Below are 17,292 nucleotides of genomic sequence, written 5' to 3' on the forward strand. Positions count from 1 at the left end.
ACCCTTACAGGGAACAATTCCTTCCCAATGTCCCATCTATCCCAGCCCTCTGGCAGTCTGAAGCCATTCCCTGTGTCCTGTCCCTCCATCCCTTTTCCCCAGTCCCTCTCCACCTCTTCTGGAGCCCCTTTAGGGTCTCAAAGGGGCTCCAAGCTTTCCTGAGATTCTTCTCCAGGCTGGAATCCCCTAACTCTCTCAGAGGAAAGGTGCTCCATCCCTCTAATCCTCCTGGACATAATGTTTTCCTGTACCCAGGAAAAATCAAAGGACGCCTCTTCCACGATGCCAGTACGACCACGCCTGTAAAGAAACCAGGAACTCATTCAACTCAAATCAAAGGAAATCAGAACAAAACCAAGCAGACCAAACCAAAGAAAATCAGAACAAAACCAAGCAGACCAAACAACTCCATGGAATCACCATCTTTTTGTTACACTTCCCCTTCCTGGTGCTCCCAGCTGTGCATTCCTGTCCTTTGGCTCGGCACAGCAAGGCAAAACAATTCAGGAAAATGCAGGGGGAAATAAAAAGGATTTATTCTTCCTGAAGCAGGCTGACTTTGGCTGCTATTTCCATCAGACAAGAAACATCTCTGGCACAGCGCAGGGCGGCAGGAGCAGGGAAACTGAGGAGGAGGAACTGAGAAGGGTGGCGAGGCAGGGTAACACCTAAGGATGAGCTGGTGACAAACTGTTAATTCAGCTCAGCTACAGCACGAAACTGTACCCCCCTATCTTGGGAAATCTAACCCCATTTCTCTTCTGAATAAAGCCAAGTGGAACACCTGACTCTGTTTTGCCACCTGTGAAATGGGGATGATGGGGATCTGCAGCATCTGAGTCTTATTTAATCTAAATACACCTTTACGAAAGGAGCTTCAGAAGCACAGACAAGTGTTAAAATAAAAACCCAGAGCCATAAAATCAAACTAAATAACTCTCAACCAGAAAGCAAAGTCCCTGCTCCCAAGACAGACCGAAATATGTTCAACTGATGAATTATTCATTTTTGTTTAGGGCAGAATTTACAGTTATTTTAATTTAATCTTTGGATAAAGCATATACTTAGAAAACAACACAACTCCCCCCCTTCAGTCTTTAATAGCACTCACGAAAAGAGCCTTAAAATGGGTATAAAATCACTGATTCTGCTGCCAATCTTAGTTACTTTTTTGCCTTGGAAAAGAAGATAAACCTCTACTCCAACATATGATTAGGAGAGAAGCATAAATCACTGGGGGAAAGAAATAATAATAAAAAAAATAGACTGACAACACAACACAGCTTCATTAAAAAAAGAGAAAGCCCTAAGGGAATTTTCAATTTCATACTTCTAATGAGAGGGGTTGAAAAGAAGCAGCAAAGCAGAGAAAAGAGAAAAAAACCCAAAAACCAAAAAACACAACGTTATCTGTGGGACAAGACGTAACCAAAAAAAAAAAGAACACAAAAGTGAACCAGAAAGAGGCTTTCAAGTTTAACCTGGGGTTTGCACAGAAAGGACTCTCGCAGTCTTAGCTCTGCTCCCAAAGGAGGGCAAAGCCACACAACAACATCAACGCACTCAAAACTCAGCATATTCCACGAGCAGGAGGCTCCAGAAGAGAACAGGTCAAGGTTGGCATCAGTAGCACTGCAGTTGTCTGAACCACACCTAGTCTGCAGTTAAATATAGAACTTTACTTTCTGGAACCGCTGCTCCTCTTAACCTTCAGAGCATAAATATTCAGGGAGATATCTACAGAAAAATAAAAAACTAAAGGGATAAAGAGACCCGAATCTATTGTCCAAAAAAAGTCTAAGACCAGGGATTAATAAACTACCCTGGGAGGATTCCAAAAAAGCAGTAAAGGCTGGAGAATTGAATTACACAAACCACAAGCAGCATCCTGGAAATCCAGTATAAACCAATTAGTTCCATTAATACACAGACCCTGTACTCAGACCCTCAGGTGCATCAGACATTTCAGGATATGGCCCTAACTCTACTCTTCATTCCATCAGGTTGGCACCAATATCATAATTAACTGAACTGGAATTTTTTGTTGATTTAAAGCTTTAAAAAAAAAAAAATAAACTACCCCTTCAACCCTCACCCTTCTCATTCAGTTCATGGATCAAATCCTGACTGGTGCTGTGCACTTCCAGTTGAAGAGCCTGCTCCTAAGAAAGAAATCCCTCAAAATTTTGCAATCACATTTAGCCTTGAAGTGCTCTCAGCTGGTTTGACACATGGAATTTCAGCAACTCCGACTTTTACCAACTGAACCCAAGACAAAAGCAAAAGCAGGGGCCACAATTCAGTGATGGAGCAGGTCAACACCCTCACCATCCTCAGCCAAAAAATGTTTATACAGCATCACAGCAGCGTTTCACAGGGAAGGAGGGGTTTTGCAAAGATTCCACTCAGGTCGGGATTCCACCCTCTTATCTTCAGGCATTAAACTAAACCATCAAAGTTAGTTCTAATTGCAGGAGGCAGCCAGAGAGGAAGGTGCACAGAGCCCTCTGAGTGCACTAGTGGGATGGAATTGTCTCCTGGATCTCTGTTTCTCCATCCTGGACAGGTATCAGCCCAAATGAACAAGCACTTTCCTGAGGTTCCCAGAGGAGCAGCTCCAAACCAGGTGCCTAAATCCCTGTGTGCACCAACGTCAGAGCCAGAAGCTGCAGGACACACAGACACAGCGCACTGAAAGTTGCATTTCATTAGGGAAAACAGTCCATTAAAGTGAGATTCATCCACCCAGAGACAAATCCTGCAGAGGAAAATGCAGATTGCCAGACAAATGGCACCAGCTCACAGGCAAAGCCAAACACCATTTTAGTGGCCAAATGCTTAATTCCTGGCCCTGGGGCACCAGGGGAACCTGATCTGCTTGGGCCAGAGGGGTCTGGCTACCTTCATCCTGCTGCTCTAAGAGTCATATCATGGCCAAGCCTGGAAAACTCCAGTGACCTGTTAGTGAAATTAGTGATTATTTTTTTCCCAAGGGCTCCCAGAAGAGCGTTTTTCTCCCACTCTTTCAAAACTTGTCACATAAAACAGCTCATCCTTACAGCTCAACGAGGCCTTTTAAAGCACAACAGTTAAACAACCATATCCCATTGCTTTATGGTGTGGCTTTATTGTCACACAACACTTTTACTGCCTTCTTGCCTCAAGTAAAACTCCTCAGCTCTGCTTCCCAGTACCCCACACAAGGCTGTGAAACCCAGCACTCACAGCGACCCAGCCAAGGGCTTGGGAAATTAATATTATTAAAAGCCAGGATTAGGGCAATGTGGCAGCAGCAGAATAAGGAGAAAACCCTGGCAGCAAAGACCTTACAGAGCACAAGACACAGAGAACAAACCCAAGAACAACAAGGAAGAAGAATTTAATGAAAAATTAGATGGGGTGATTATGTATCTGCATTCACAACTGGATGACTGCCAGTGTCAAGACCAACTCAATTCTTTCAATACCCAAACCCAAATCTCCCACTTTTCTAACAGAATTTACTAAAACACCACAGTTTTAATGCCTGGAGTGTCCCAGCAGAGACTGGCTTGAGGAGAGAGGTGGATGAGGAAAGGGTGGCTTTCTCAGCTCTCTGTCAGCAGCTCCCCCAGCAAAGGAGACTGAGGCACAATCAGGGTTCAAACAGCAAATGACAGCAGTTACTGCACTTTGGGCCACACAGAAATCAGGAAGAAAAACAGCCAAGCCCAAAACAAGCCATGCCCAGAGAGCTCTAATTCTAGTCCCAACAAGCATTTCACACACAGAGGGGTTGATCAGGAGATGGTGCTGCCCTGAAGGCACACAGAGCTGTGGCGGTTCTGTCCTTCTGCACACACAGTCAGGACAGTCAGACAAGCATTTCAAAGTGCTGAAGATCCTGTCCTGCCCCTTGTTCTGCCTCTGTGGAGGGGGACACTAGAAAAACAAACTATCGGATCACAGGACTTTGCATCAGTTTGGTATAACAAAGCAGAACAGATTTCAAACATTTGCATTATTTCCTTTGGGGAAACATCCAGGCAAAGCCAAAAATATCAATGCCAGATAAAATATCAATGCCAGGACAGAACAGGGAAACAAACATTTAAGTTACTGGTTGCAGTCCTGCAAAGACACGTAAGTATGTCCAGCCTGTGGTCCTGAGGGAGCTCAGGATTTCAGTCTTAGCTCAGGCAAAAGACGCTCTCCTGCTCTAATCAGTTCCCAAGACCCCCATGCAAGCAAGAGGAAGGGGAAGCATTAAAGTGGTAAGAACACATCCTACAAATCTGCTGGCTGGGGTCTCACTGGGGTTGCAGACTAGGGAGGAGTGTAACACACACAGTCATCCAGTCCTTCCATGGAAAGGAGGCTCCTGATGGAAAAGAGGGGGAGAAACTCCTCCCAGCCATTTAACCCTGGACAGAAATTCATCCGTAAACTACATCCAAGTCCCCCAACCCTTTTCTACTGTACAACACTACCCACAAAAGAGACATTCCTGTAAGCAGAGGGAAAGGCAAAGCACGCCCGGGCTCAGAGAGGAGAGCTGGGAGCTCGGATGATCACCTGCCACTCTGCATATGGATTTGAAAGACCCACTTTGCCCTGTGCTGCTCCCAGCTCCTGTAAAAGGGTTCTAAGAGCCTTTTTGGACGAGGAATCTGCTGCTTGTTAGGCAAAGTTCTGCATCCCGAACAATTACAGCGCTGCCGAAATGCCGGCATCCACTTTAAAACACCACGAGGCACCAGGAGGACAAGTCAGGAAAGTGGAAAGGAGAAATGCAGAATGGAAAGAGCTTGCAAGACCCTCCCAAGAGAGCCTGGATCAGGGTAAGTGGAAAAGTTTCTGCAAAAGCGAAAAGAGCCGAACACCAACATGCTCAGACTGAGCTAAGGACACGATGTACAAAAATAAAGAGATCCTGTCCAGAGCAGTGCTACAATTTTTTAAACAACACCAGAGGCAAAACAGCTCCTCCTACTCCATCACCACAAAGCCAATTCTCACAAATCCTCACATGACGCTACGACACACCCGTGAAAGCAACGCTGGTGCTCACCAGAGCAGGGAAAAGGACCCTTTGTCCTGGCTTTAGAACTCCCATCTCCAAACCCCCTGAGAGAGCCACCACATACCTCTCCATAACAGCCAGGCACTCCTTTCTCCACGTGAACCGACTGCCTCGCCGTAGTCTGAAGGTCCCAGAGGTAGCTGTGACTGGGGGAGGCGTCTGTCTCCATTCTGGCTCTTCTAGTGGGATGGGAGCGGGTCTCATGCTTAGTGTAGCCCCTAAGGACAATAAACACTGTGTTTCCCAGAGGGTTAAAAGTCAGGCCCATCCTCTCACTCCTGCTCGTGGGAAAAAAGAAATAAAAAAAGACAAGACAGGTGATGAAACCATTCAAACTGAAAAAAAAAAATATATAAAGTATTATCAAAGACACCTTAAAGATACACAAAGCCAGCTAGAATTCCCATTTCCCATGGAATAGGGGATGACCATGGAAATCCAAGGAGTTGATGGGCACTTGGGAAAATCTGTCCTGTCTTCATCAAGAGGAAAAGGATCACACAGAAAGAAAGGGTGAGCTCTGCCCAAGCTGGGATTCATTCAGCTACCTCAGCTGTCACAAAATAGGAAATAGCAGTTTCTATTTAATCATACAGCAGTGCCAGGAAGCAAAATGGAAGTTTATACCAAAGGTATTTCAATGTGTCCAAAGAGCTGAGAAAATACTCGAAGCAGCTCCATCCACAGAAAACACACCCTGTGGCCTGGGCAAACATGGGCTCAGGAGTGCCAGGGTGCCTGAAAAAGTCACTGAAAGCAGATTAACATCACAACCTTCCTTTCCTGCTCCCCTTCTTTGGATATATTTCTCCTCTCCCTGAGTCTGAGCTGGAAAGCATCAGGCACGAGACAGAATTTGGCAAGATGCCTTCAGGAAAGGCCCCTTTGAAGCTTACCCCTGATCCTTTCCACAACAGCCTCTGAGTTAATAAATCAAGATAAATAAATCAAGATACTCTGGGAGATCGATCTTTCCTACATCTCTTGGTGAGGATGGGAACCTGGGATAGGACACGAGGACAGAAACCAGGGTGTGTTCTGAAGGACAGCTTTGTGCTCAGTGACTTCCCCTGCAGGGAAGAGAGAGCTGCTCTAGTGTGCAACAACAAAAAAAAAATTAGAAATTAAAAAAAAAAAAGGCTCTACGAAAAGATAAATCACCACCTATATCCCATAAGCATCTTGAGTTCCAGTGGAATTCCTGCACTGAGCCAGCCTGGACAGATCCAGGAGAAGCAGCAGCAGTGCTGGGCACAGCCAAGAGCAGGGCTGTGACAGCAAACCCCTCTGGGTGCCCAGGCTCACTCAGGATGGCTGGGATTTAATCACCAAAACACATGGTGCTAGTGCAACAACACTGCTCCTCTGATGCACAGGGGAGCGAGAGGGTCAAGGGAACCTAAGAGTTTAACCAATAAACAAATTCCTACAGCTAAAAAACAAGAAACGAGCTGTGTTCCTCTCCAGAAATGCACGCGGAGTCTTTCCCTCCCTGCCAGGGGCTTGCATCTGTGTTAGGTAGTGGAGCCCAAAATAATTTACAAACGTTCCCCAGGAGGAGCCAGTAGGAAGTGAAGCCCACAATCTCTGCCTTGCACACACGAGGCACGGTGCCTCTCCCTAATTCCCAGCTAACGAGCCCACACAGATTACTCGGTTCCATTGAAACATGAAATATTTCCTATAGTGCCAATTTACTGGGAGGCCATTTCAAGGAGAGCTCCTTATCTGGTCTTTCTGCTACTTGCATAGTTTAGGGGGCTGGGTGGCTATCAAGTTGCCAGGCTTTAAATACACTTCAAAAAAATTAAAAAAAAAAAAATTGAAATTTTAAAAAGAGGCAGGGGAGAACAGGAAGAGAAGCCAGCTTTCCCCGCAGTATACTTTCCCGACCTGAAGATTTGATTCCACAGGGAGAGTACAGGAGTATCAGTGATGCCTCACACCAAGGCAAGAGATGCAGAGTCCTTCCATGAAATTTGCCTGAGATTTTTTCAGACAAAGGTTGGGAAAAAATCTGCATCGAAAGCATAAATTTTCTGCTGCTGCTATGGGTATGTTCACGTACTGAATATAATACACTTTTTTTGGGTTTAGTAGCCTTCCTAGATCCATTTAGCCATTTCTCTTTTCTATGGGGTAACATCAATATCAGCAGCAGATAAGAGAGGAATATGCTGAGAATTACAAGCAAGTACCCCCACAAAGCAAGAGAAGAGGATCTGAATGCATAAAGAGGCCCAAAATGGGCTTAGATAAACGTGTGGAAAAAAGGCAGCGTGGGATGTGAGATGCTCTGAGCCCCCTGCAGAGCCTAAAGCGGCTCCAGGAGAGCTGGAGAGGGACTGGGGACAAGGGATGGAGGGACAGGACACAGGGAATGGCTCCCGGTGCCAGAGGGCAGGGACAGATGGGATTTGGGGAAGAAATGGTTCCCTGTGAGGGTGGGGAGGCCCTGGCACAGGCTGCCCAGAGAAGCTGTGGCTGCTCCATCCCTGCAAGTGTCCAAGGCCAGGCTGGATGGGGCTTGGAGCAACCTGAGATAGTGGAAAGCTTCCCTGCCCACGGCAGGGGGGTGGGATGAGGTGACTTTGAACCCAAATTTATCACTGATGATACGCACATTTGATAAGGAACTTAAGGAGCTTTTCCTCATCCCCCCCCTCTTCTATGAGCTCCCGTTTATTCTGCTGTTCCAACATTCCATCACGATATTCTCCAGCTCCACCTCGTTACAACTCAGCGAGTTACATCCTAGTCACCAGTTCAGATTCTTTTTTTAAACCCTTCAGACAGCTTTTAAGGAGAAGCGAAACTTCTCTCCTGAGCAGACAGAGCGGAGAAAACGCAGTACAAGGTTCTCAGCGTGTGCTTCAAACAGCAAGACACCTCTGAGGGGTGCAGAGGTGAACCGCCTGGGAAGATCTCCTTTCACACACAGAAATGAAAGGAGACAGCTCTCACTCCCTGCCAGTGCTCAGCACCTTTTCCTACAGCGCTGGGTTTTTCTCTGTGAATTTTTCTGTGCGACTGAGGATGCTGCAGATGGGTTTGGGGGAGAGGAGGCAGGAGAGGTGCTCTCCAACTGGAATGCAGCTCTCTCCAGGTTCAAAATTCCTCCTGGCCAAGGCCTGCACATCCCAGACCCCATCCTGAAGGAAGGGAGTTGCTCTGAGAGCATCACAAGCACTCGCTGCTCCCCATCCCAGGGCTCAGGCAGGCCCTGCCACGGAACGGTCACAGAAAGCCTCAGGCGTCTCCCAGCTCCGAGAAACCATTTCCTGGCAAATTTTCATTTGCAGCAAGTACCTACTGTACATTATCCCGATGAGAACAGATGCCTCACTGTATTTTTAGCCAGGCTGACCCCAGATCACACAATAAACACCTCTCGGTCAGAGCGAGCCACGCTGGGTTGAAATCAGCAGCACAAGAGCCCACGGTGGGGAGGAAAAGGAGCAGAGCAGGGACTGTTTGCTCTGCAGCTCTGTGGAACAGCACATCACCAACCATCCCCTCCCAGTGCAAACCTCGTGGCACAGCCAGCCCCTGATTTGGGGTTGGCTTTTCTTTCACAGCTGAACAAGAACCGCTGTGAAAATAACAAGAGAGATGCTACGTCCTGATAATAACTCCCCTTCATTTTCCCTTTTGTTGAAGGAGGAAGAGCCCATGGTTCTCTCCAAGGTGACCACAGCTGCCTTCCTATTAGAGAAGAGTGGCAGAAATAAATACCCAGCCTAAATGGAAGCAGTCTGCATCCATCTGTAACTTTAACCCATGGTTTTGGGGAGCCAGCTTCAGTTTGCACTAGGCAGAGGCAAGAGAGAAGCTGAAGTTACTCCGTAACAAACTTCCCACATTGCTCAACAGCCAGTGCCAGGGAAACTAATCAGGCCAACAGCCATCAATCTAAAAAAAAATAATATTTAAAACCTATGGGCTCTGAAAAAAATAGTGAGAACACTGCAGGACACTACCGGCTTCTGAAGTATGTAAAATTTATCTATTGCCAAAATGCTCCCAGCCCTTCACAAAACACAGGACAGACAAGTGGTGCCTGTACGAAGAAAGCTCCATCTAAATGAAAAGCGTCCCTATTAATTGGAATAAAGACCTTTTAAACATCAGCATTTAGCACTGACTTCTTCCCTCCAACAAAAAAATAAAACTGCCTTTCACCCTAACTGGCAGCTCCTTCCAGGAAAATTTACAATCAGTAGCACACTGGAATTCACAGCATCGCCATTAACTCTGACATCACTCCTAGCAAGAAAACATTGATTAAGACATTTTTTTGAGCAAGATTATTGCACACAGTGGGACAAGTGGGTGTTTTTCTCCTGTTCCATGAGACTTCAAGTCTCCTTTGCAACATTCCAGTCTGGTGCTGTCTGAACACCCACCACCAGGGACAGGAGAAATGCAGAAACTGCCCATGCAAACCAGCAACCAAACCCAGGCAAACAACAAACAGCACATTCAAGAGCTCAAAGGCAGCTGGAAAAGAATGGAAGGGATGGAATTGCTGAGTCTCTTCCATATAGGACCAGCATCTGAACCAGCAGCAAAGCCCTAAAACTGCCCTAAGTCTCCCCAGCACCAAGTCCTTTAGTTGGCAGATGCAGCACTGCTTGTGGATCATTTAAAGCATCACATAGCACATTTAAAAAAAAAAAAAAAAGAAAGAAAAATAAAATCTCTTTTGATATATTTTAAAGTCACAATTTGCTTATATAAGCACAGTAAAAAACAGGTCCTGCTGTGAGGAGCTGAAGGAGGCAAGGCAGGAGTGTCACCCACAGGGAAAGGTCTCGCCTGTAACCCAGGAGATGGGAAAGGGAGGTAAAAGGTGAATTCTACAAGTTGCACAGAAAAACTGGCAGAGCCGAGGGAAAGTCTGCCATGAGATCTCCAGTCCTTTCCACACAAACCATTCCCCCTTCACAGATTAGAAACTGATTACATCTGCTGTCTAGTCCTTCAAAACTCTTTCAATTTTAAGTTTTCTTTCCATTACTACATAAATTCAGACAAAAAATGGATTTACTCTGAAGATCCAGCTTTTCAAGATAAGGAATTATTGAAATTGGGGAACCAGTTGTTCCCAAAAGCCTCACTTTGCCCTCGGATACCTCAAACCTGCAGGACCTTCTGCACACAGACCTGACTTTCTCTCAAAGGATTGAGATCTCCCTCCCAGCAGCTGGAATTGGAAAAGGTGGGATGTATGAGAACAGAAAGCCAAATGCCACCTCTTAGCAAGAAAGCAACTAGAAAAAAACACACGGCAGTCATTCCATCCCTCAAGTTCCTTCCAAGGAGGACAGTCTTCCACACCCTACAGAGGGCGTGGTGATGGCATCACTTTTTTGGGAACATGGCAGGAAGCTCCACTGATTTCCTCGTTTTCTGGCTCTAAGGAGGACACCAGACCAGTTACTCTGTCTACTAATCATGGGATACTCAAAGCAGTACCCAAACCTTCAGCTCCAGGTTGGTTTTGTAACAGTGATTTAAATCCAGGATTCTCTGGACAAGGTTGGAACCTCCCTTTACACACTTGTTCATACCCATGTCAATTATTCTTGGCTACCTGGTCTGACCTGAAGGCAATAACTCCAAGCAGTGGATTATCCTACAATGAATAAATAAACACAGCCCCATTTTCCTCAGGTAGATTTTCCCGACAGCGAGAGGAAAACTGAAGGTTCCTCCCTCTACCTCAGCCTCTACGAAGAAACCAAGGTCTGGTTCTAAAAGGAATTTAAGTGCATCCAAATAGTCCCTTGGCTTAAGCAGAGGAAACAATTTGCCTTTTACACTCCTTGAAAATGCTGTTTAAAATCTCTTACTGGGATAAAGGTTACCCTCCAACAATCCCCCTTCAAGGAGCTTTTCCATGTCTAAAGCAAAGCAGACTTAACGTTGATTCATTTCAATTTCAGCCATAACCTTCAGTGTAGAAATCCTCCTTCCTCAAACACCTCTCAAGAGCAAACGGACAAACAAGCTGTGAGCTCATGGATATGGAGGAAAAAAGAAAGTAAAGAGGAAGAAGTAAAGATTTTAGAGCTAAGCTGAACGAGGGTTCTGTTATCAGCACAAAATACCATTTCCTAAACAGCTTCATGTGATACTGCAAATAAAGGATGCAAGGCTGGTTTCATCTGGAGAGGGTTTCGGTGGTTTTTACACCTTCCAAAAACTCTTGGAGTTTTCTCCACCTCTTTGGAGGCAACACCTTTCATCAAAGGGAAACGTCTGGGAGTTACTCTGTAGGGTAAAACCTGAGTCTTTCCAAGCAGCTGGTACTGGATGGCTGTACCCAGGAATTCTGCTGATCCTCAGCATCAAGACTCCATCCACTGCAAAAATCATGGCCTCTTAAGAAAAAAAGCACCGACATCTTAAGATGCTTAACAGAAAAAACAGGTTCAGCTGTTTTTCTGTCCCTCAGAACCCACCCCAACTTAAATCTGAATTATTCTCAGGCCAACTGTCAGCTGGAGCCGTCTGATTTTTAGTTCACACATAAAGCAGAAGCTTTGAGGCTCTGTTTCCACTGGAGTTTTTCTTAGAATTCTGGATATTGAAGCCAAGTTCACATTAGAGAGCCTGAGTTTTAAATTCCTTAAAACAATTACACAGTTAATTTAATCAAGCCGATGTTTAAAGGAAATTAAACATAAATATTTTGATGTTCACAATAAAACTGTTGAAAGGGAAAAACAAGAACTGTGGTCAAACAAAATCTATGGAGAAGAACAATACAAGGAAATTAATTCAACTGTGATTTTGAAGATTGCTGGTTAGTTAAAGATAATGAGGAGCTTTACTTCTCTTTTTGTATTCAAGATCTATTCTGAGATTTGGAGAAGCAGGTGGGATTTGAAAGACACATCTCCAGCTTATCACTGTAACTATCAACATCCCATCCACGAGCTTGAGATCCAACCCAAAACCCTCTGAAGATCTTCTCTGACAAACTCTGCGGGATTTTTGCTGCAACTTTATATTATACAGCCGTTATTAACGGTTTCTATTTCTTCCTTCTGAAGAGCCTCAGCTTGTATTTCATGTTAACTGACTACAACTTCAGTGGCTGCTTCTGATTCCCAGATTTAGTGAGTGGTGGGAGGGCAGGGCAGGTATCTGTGGCTGAGGAGCAGGGCAGACAGCTCTGGATGAGGCAGCTCTGGATGAAGCAGCTCTGCATCATTTGTTACAAAGCAAAAAGCAGATTTGTTCCCACCCTCCTAAAAATTAACCTGGTCAGAGGGAGAACCTCTGGAGTCCCCCAGACCAAGAAGTGAATTATCAGTGCTAACAAACAAAAGGCTTCCATTCTGTAAATAAACAGCAGGAGGGGTTTAGGCTGCATTTGTTTACCAGGATTTGTCTTCTCAAGCTGGTACCATCTGTAAAATGCCCTTTTCTTCTGTTCACTCAGGTCTGACCCCTGCTGCAACAGCCAATGGGAGATCCGGCTCTGGCTGATACCTGTGAGAAACCAGAACAGAACAAAGAGAGAGAGAAAGAGAAAAGTTCTTCTTTAGCAAACATTTTTAAGCGGTTTATCTACCGATAAAAGGTGGTGTCTTACAAAGCCCAGGAACTTGTGATGCTTGAATTCCCGGGAAAGCAGAGCTGAAGCTTCCCTGCTCCGTCCCAAACTGCCCGAATTTCTCCCTGGGGTTATGTTCAGCCTTACTCAAGGAACACCTTGGAATCTGCATAATCAGCCCAAAAACAAAGAGGGGAAAAACTGGGAAGCCAAAGCTGTCACAGACTTGAACTGTCCATACCTTCATTGATTCCTAAACCTCATCTGTGAAATGGGAACAAACCCCTTCCCAACTATTATATATAAATCATGATTGTTGGGAAATCCTTATCATTCAAGGCTCGAATAAGAAGGGAGATAAACACAGAAAACAGTTTATGTGATATAGATCACATCAGCCCAAAAATGGAGCAAACCAACTGCCAGCAGCTGTAACAATGGCCAGAAAACAAAACCAGAAAGAGCAGCTGTCTGTCAGCAAAGCGGGAGCCAGGCTCGAGGTACCCAGGCATGATGAGGGTCAAAACACTGCAGTTTTTAAAGCAAGAGTTCTAAGAAAACAGTAAGAAGGGGAAAAAATTCCTAGAAGTTAACACAGTTATTTCCAAAGCATGACAGGGAATGAAGGATCAATGCAGGAAGGGCAAAAAGTGATCAGCAGAGGAACTAAATAAAACAAGAGGTTTAGAAGTGCGTGAAGAGGTCAGCAACAGGTTCATCTGGAAATGTAAAACACGCAGAGTTTGCTGAGTAACTGAAGCACTACTTCAGAACTCCCTGTGCCTTCCGTGAGGCCCTTCAGCCATCAGAACAGGTTAACAGCATCCAAACTCTCCCGAGAAGTGAAGTTTTAGGAGGTTCTCCAAGTACCCATACACTGCCAGCACCACCTGTGCCACCACCTGCTTGGTGATATCACCCGGGCTGGTTTGCACACAGAACCCAAACTACCTTCCTCCTCTAGAGATGCATCAAGGTTTTACAAGCTCTCATAATCATATTTAACTCATGAAAAACATCCCCCTGTAGTTTTAACGCTTCTAATTTGGGGGTTTATTATGCCTTTTTTTTTTTTTGTGCGTGTGTTGAAGGTAGTTAAACCAGAATGTCTCAAGTAACTTGACTCTCAGGTATCATATTCAGGTGCGTTTACACCAACCAGATTTTTAAAATCGCTGGGTTTGTACTCTTAATTGTTCTTCCTCAAACAGAATTCTGGAGGCTATGAAGTTTTAATTGTCCTGGGGGAAAGGGATGGGTGTGTTTTGTGTCGGATGCAGCAGCTCACTGCTGTTCAGCAGAGCTGTGCCCACAAAACAGACCCTGATTTTCCCAGAACCCATTCCCAGAGATTGCCTTGCCCTCAACCGACAGAGCTCAGGAACAGCTGGGGCTGCCAAGAGCTGCCTACCCCCAGAGCCCACAGTGGGATCTAAAACTGAGTTTATACTACTGGGGAAGTGGAATTATTCAACCAAACACAACCCTCAGACCCTGCCAAGTTTACATCAAGTAACTGCGGAAGCACAGAAGTTAATACCAAAAGAAGGCAGTGTAAGCTGGTAACACTCTCTAGCCCAAACCGAGGCTCCAGCCTAGCTGAAATCCTTCCATCTGCATGCCTGATCACCAGTGCAAAGTCCAAGTTTTGAAAATTTGCAGCTCTTGACCTATTATGATTTATAAAAGCCATTTCTTGTCCTGGGCTGTGGGACACAAAGGTTTGTGTCTCACTGCTTTTGGCTGCCCTGCTCCCATTAATTAATCACTGGGTAACAGCTCCAGTCATTTACTTGTTTACTACGGTCCACTTACGCTCACTGCAGTGAATTAGTGTGTGTTGAGTGTCTGGATAACAACCCAAGATACAAACACAAAGCACTGGAAGATAAAAATTATAAATAGAGGTTAAATGTCTGCCATGAGCGGAAAATCCGAATTCTCAGGAGGCTGCCTGACGCTGTCACACGTGGCACAGATGTCACCACTCCAGACAACGTGCTCGAGGGCAAGGCACAGCAGGAGCCAAAAACCTCAAGCCGGGTCTTGCCATGTCCCCTTTCATGGAATTGCAGAAAAATTTGAGTTGGAAAGACTTTTAGAGGTCATCTAGTCCAACACCCCCTGCAATGAGCTGGGACATCTTCAACTGGATCACAATGTTCAGAGCCCTGTCCAAGCTGACCTCAGATGTTTCCAGGGATGGGGCAGACACCAACTTCCTGAGCAACCCACGCCATTGTCATTACAAAAAGCTTCTTTCCACAAATGATGCACTGTCCCAATGTCCTGAACTGCCTCAAAGTTCTTCCAGACTGAGCTGGATCTGTGCTGGGATCCTTTTTGTGGCTGTCATTTCGCCTCACTTCTGCAAAGTGTTTTTAAGGCACAAGATTTATCTAATTTACGTACCACAGCAAGGTTTAGAGGCCCCCAAACCATATCCCAACAGCGTGACCAACTCAAGGTCACACGCAAAATCCTTCAGAACTGATCCAGGATCTCCCAGATTCCAGTGCTGTGGGATCCAAACCCATCCTTAACTCCTTTCAATGTGAAAAACAAACGCCCCAAGTTGTCATGTCAGAGTTTCTTGCACCTCGAGGGGGTTTCACACAGTTGATCCGCAGGACAGTGACCACCAGGACCCTCCTGTCACAGAGTCTCTAATCAGGCTCTGCTTCAGGGAATTGCACTGGCAGGAAAAAAAGAAATCATCCTGCTGCCAGAAGCGATTAATGAAATAACTTCTCCGGAGCAGTGAAAATCCAGCTGTGCTGAGGAAATTCACTCTCCAAGTGAAGCAGGGACCTCAAGGAAGGCTCTGCTGCTCCAGGCTCAGCACCAGCAGGGCCAGGAACACACCTGGTTACGGACACCAGCAGTTTTCTCATGGAAAATACCGAAGGGAAGTGGTATCCACCAAGGATTACTGCAGTTCAGATGCTGACTGCTTGTGTCACACACACTCCTGCCCACAGCAGGTCACACTTCCCAGAGATAAATAAAACAGCCTGTGCTCACTCCCCGGGCCAGCCCTGCTGTCTCCTCCACAACTTCTTCAAGGAGAGAGTTTCCCTTCCAAATACATAAAATAAATGGAAAAATACACCATCAAGAGAAGGCCACTGCTACGAGCAGCTCAAATCTGCTCATAACCCTCAACTCTGCTATTCATCAAGTCTTTGGGAACTGGGTTTCACCTTCACAGATTTGTTCAGCAGCTCTGCTTTGCATTTCTTTAATGTTTCCTTCAGGAGAGGTTTTCAGAAGCACCTGGAATACGTCAGACCTGGAGAAGAAAGTAACTGCCTGTGTTTTAATTCTTCACTTTGTAAGCAAAGTCCCAGATTCAGAGAACAAGCACTTGCAAAGGACATCTATCCATTTAAGAGATTAGCAAAGCTTGTTTACAGAAAACCTGCAAAGATCAAAATCGTAGAAAAACAAATCTCTGCATTGTCATGAGTATTAAAAAAAACAAAACAAAACACAAAAAACAAAACAAAACAAAACAAAAAAAAAAACAGGAAGGAAAATGTTTTCCAAAATGCAGTTTTTATGACATTTGGGATGATCAGTAATTCAGGAATTTTCTGAATTCTCTTCACAATGGAACTAGTTAAGTTTCCCTGTGTATTGGCATTTGATCAGCATCCCTGTGTGCGGGTTCCAAACCTGTGGGGATTTTATTTGTTCCAGCAGGGCTCCAAGGCTGCCCTCCACTGCACGTGTGTTTAGCATAATCTAAAGTCCTGGAGGTCTCCTATCAATTAAGGCAGAGACAGGAGGACAGGGCTGAGTCGTACAAGCAGAATAATTGGGAAGGGTACCAGAACTGCACCCTGGAAAGCTCTATGTGTATTTAAAAACAATCCAGTAAACAACTTCTGCATTTTACCATTGACGGGTTTGGGTTTTTTTAAAACGGTGGCTTGGTTTTAATGTTTTTAAGAACTGAGAAAAATGAATTGAAATTTCTGCTCTGTAACCTCAGGAAAATAAAGGTGTTTTTTTTTCATTCCTTCACTCCCTATGTGTAAAAGAAACAGGATAGGCAGTATTTCCAAACCTTGCAGAGGCATCATCCATCAAACCACTTTAGCCCATCTGCAGAGGGCTCATCCCTGTGCTCTCCTCCCTCTCTCCTTTACTGTAGGACAGAAAGACATCAGCTCCTGGAAACATTCCCCCACCCTCCATCTAACTTTGGAAGCTCAGATAGCACCTCTGAGAGAAGTTCACATTTCCCTCCTCATCCTTTGCCTTCTGACCACAACCTGGTGCCCAGGTACAAATTCTTGCGGCAATTTAAGCAAATGGCAACATGCAACGTCAATATTTGAAAATATTTGATCAAAATTTGGCAGCTCACCTGCCCCATGTGGGGCCGAACCCCCAGCCCTGAGCAGGCTGCAGCAATGCTAAAAGGAGCTCCCAACACCAGGAGAGGAAATTCCACAGGAACTATTATTAGCTCCTGTTTATACTGTCATTTTTCTTATCAGTAGGAGATTATTTATACAGAGCCCAACCCAAGTGCTTCTTGTTTATCTTATTACAGACACCATTAAAAAAGTTTCTATAAAAAGCAGCTCCTGTTTTTAGGACCAGCACTAGTAAGTGTTATGCTAAGTTTTTGCTTCTTATCAATCATCCCTTT

At 45.2% G+C, this 17,292-nt stretch overlaps 1 protein-coding gene across 10 annotated transcripts in view; it reads right to left on the minus strand.

Moving 5' to 3' along the window:
• HMBOX1 (homeobox containing 1) overlaps positions 1-17,292 on the minus strand; it is a 117,924-nt gene that overhangs the window by 36,282 nt on the left and 64,350 nt on the right. For all 10 annotated transcript variants that reach the window (XM_040059622.2, XM_040059616.2, XM_040059620.2 and 7 more), the window contains 2 exons: positions 12,455-12,565; positions 5,127-5,280 (listed from right to left, as the gene is read on the minus strand). In XM_040059622.2, the coding sequence (XP_039915556.1) occupies positions 5,127-5,280; positions 12,455-12,565 (265 nt within the window). The remainder of the gene's footprint in view (positions 1-5,126; positions 5,281-12,454; positions 12,566-17,292) is intronic.

The sequence above is a fragment of the Hirundo rustica genome, chromosome 3, assembly GCF_015227805.2.
Source record: "Hirundo rustica isolate bHirRus1 chromosome 3, bHirRus1.pri.v3, whole genome shotgun sequence".
NCBI lineage: Eukaryota > Metazoa > Chordata > Aves > Passeriformes > Hirundinidae > Hirundo > Hirundo rustica.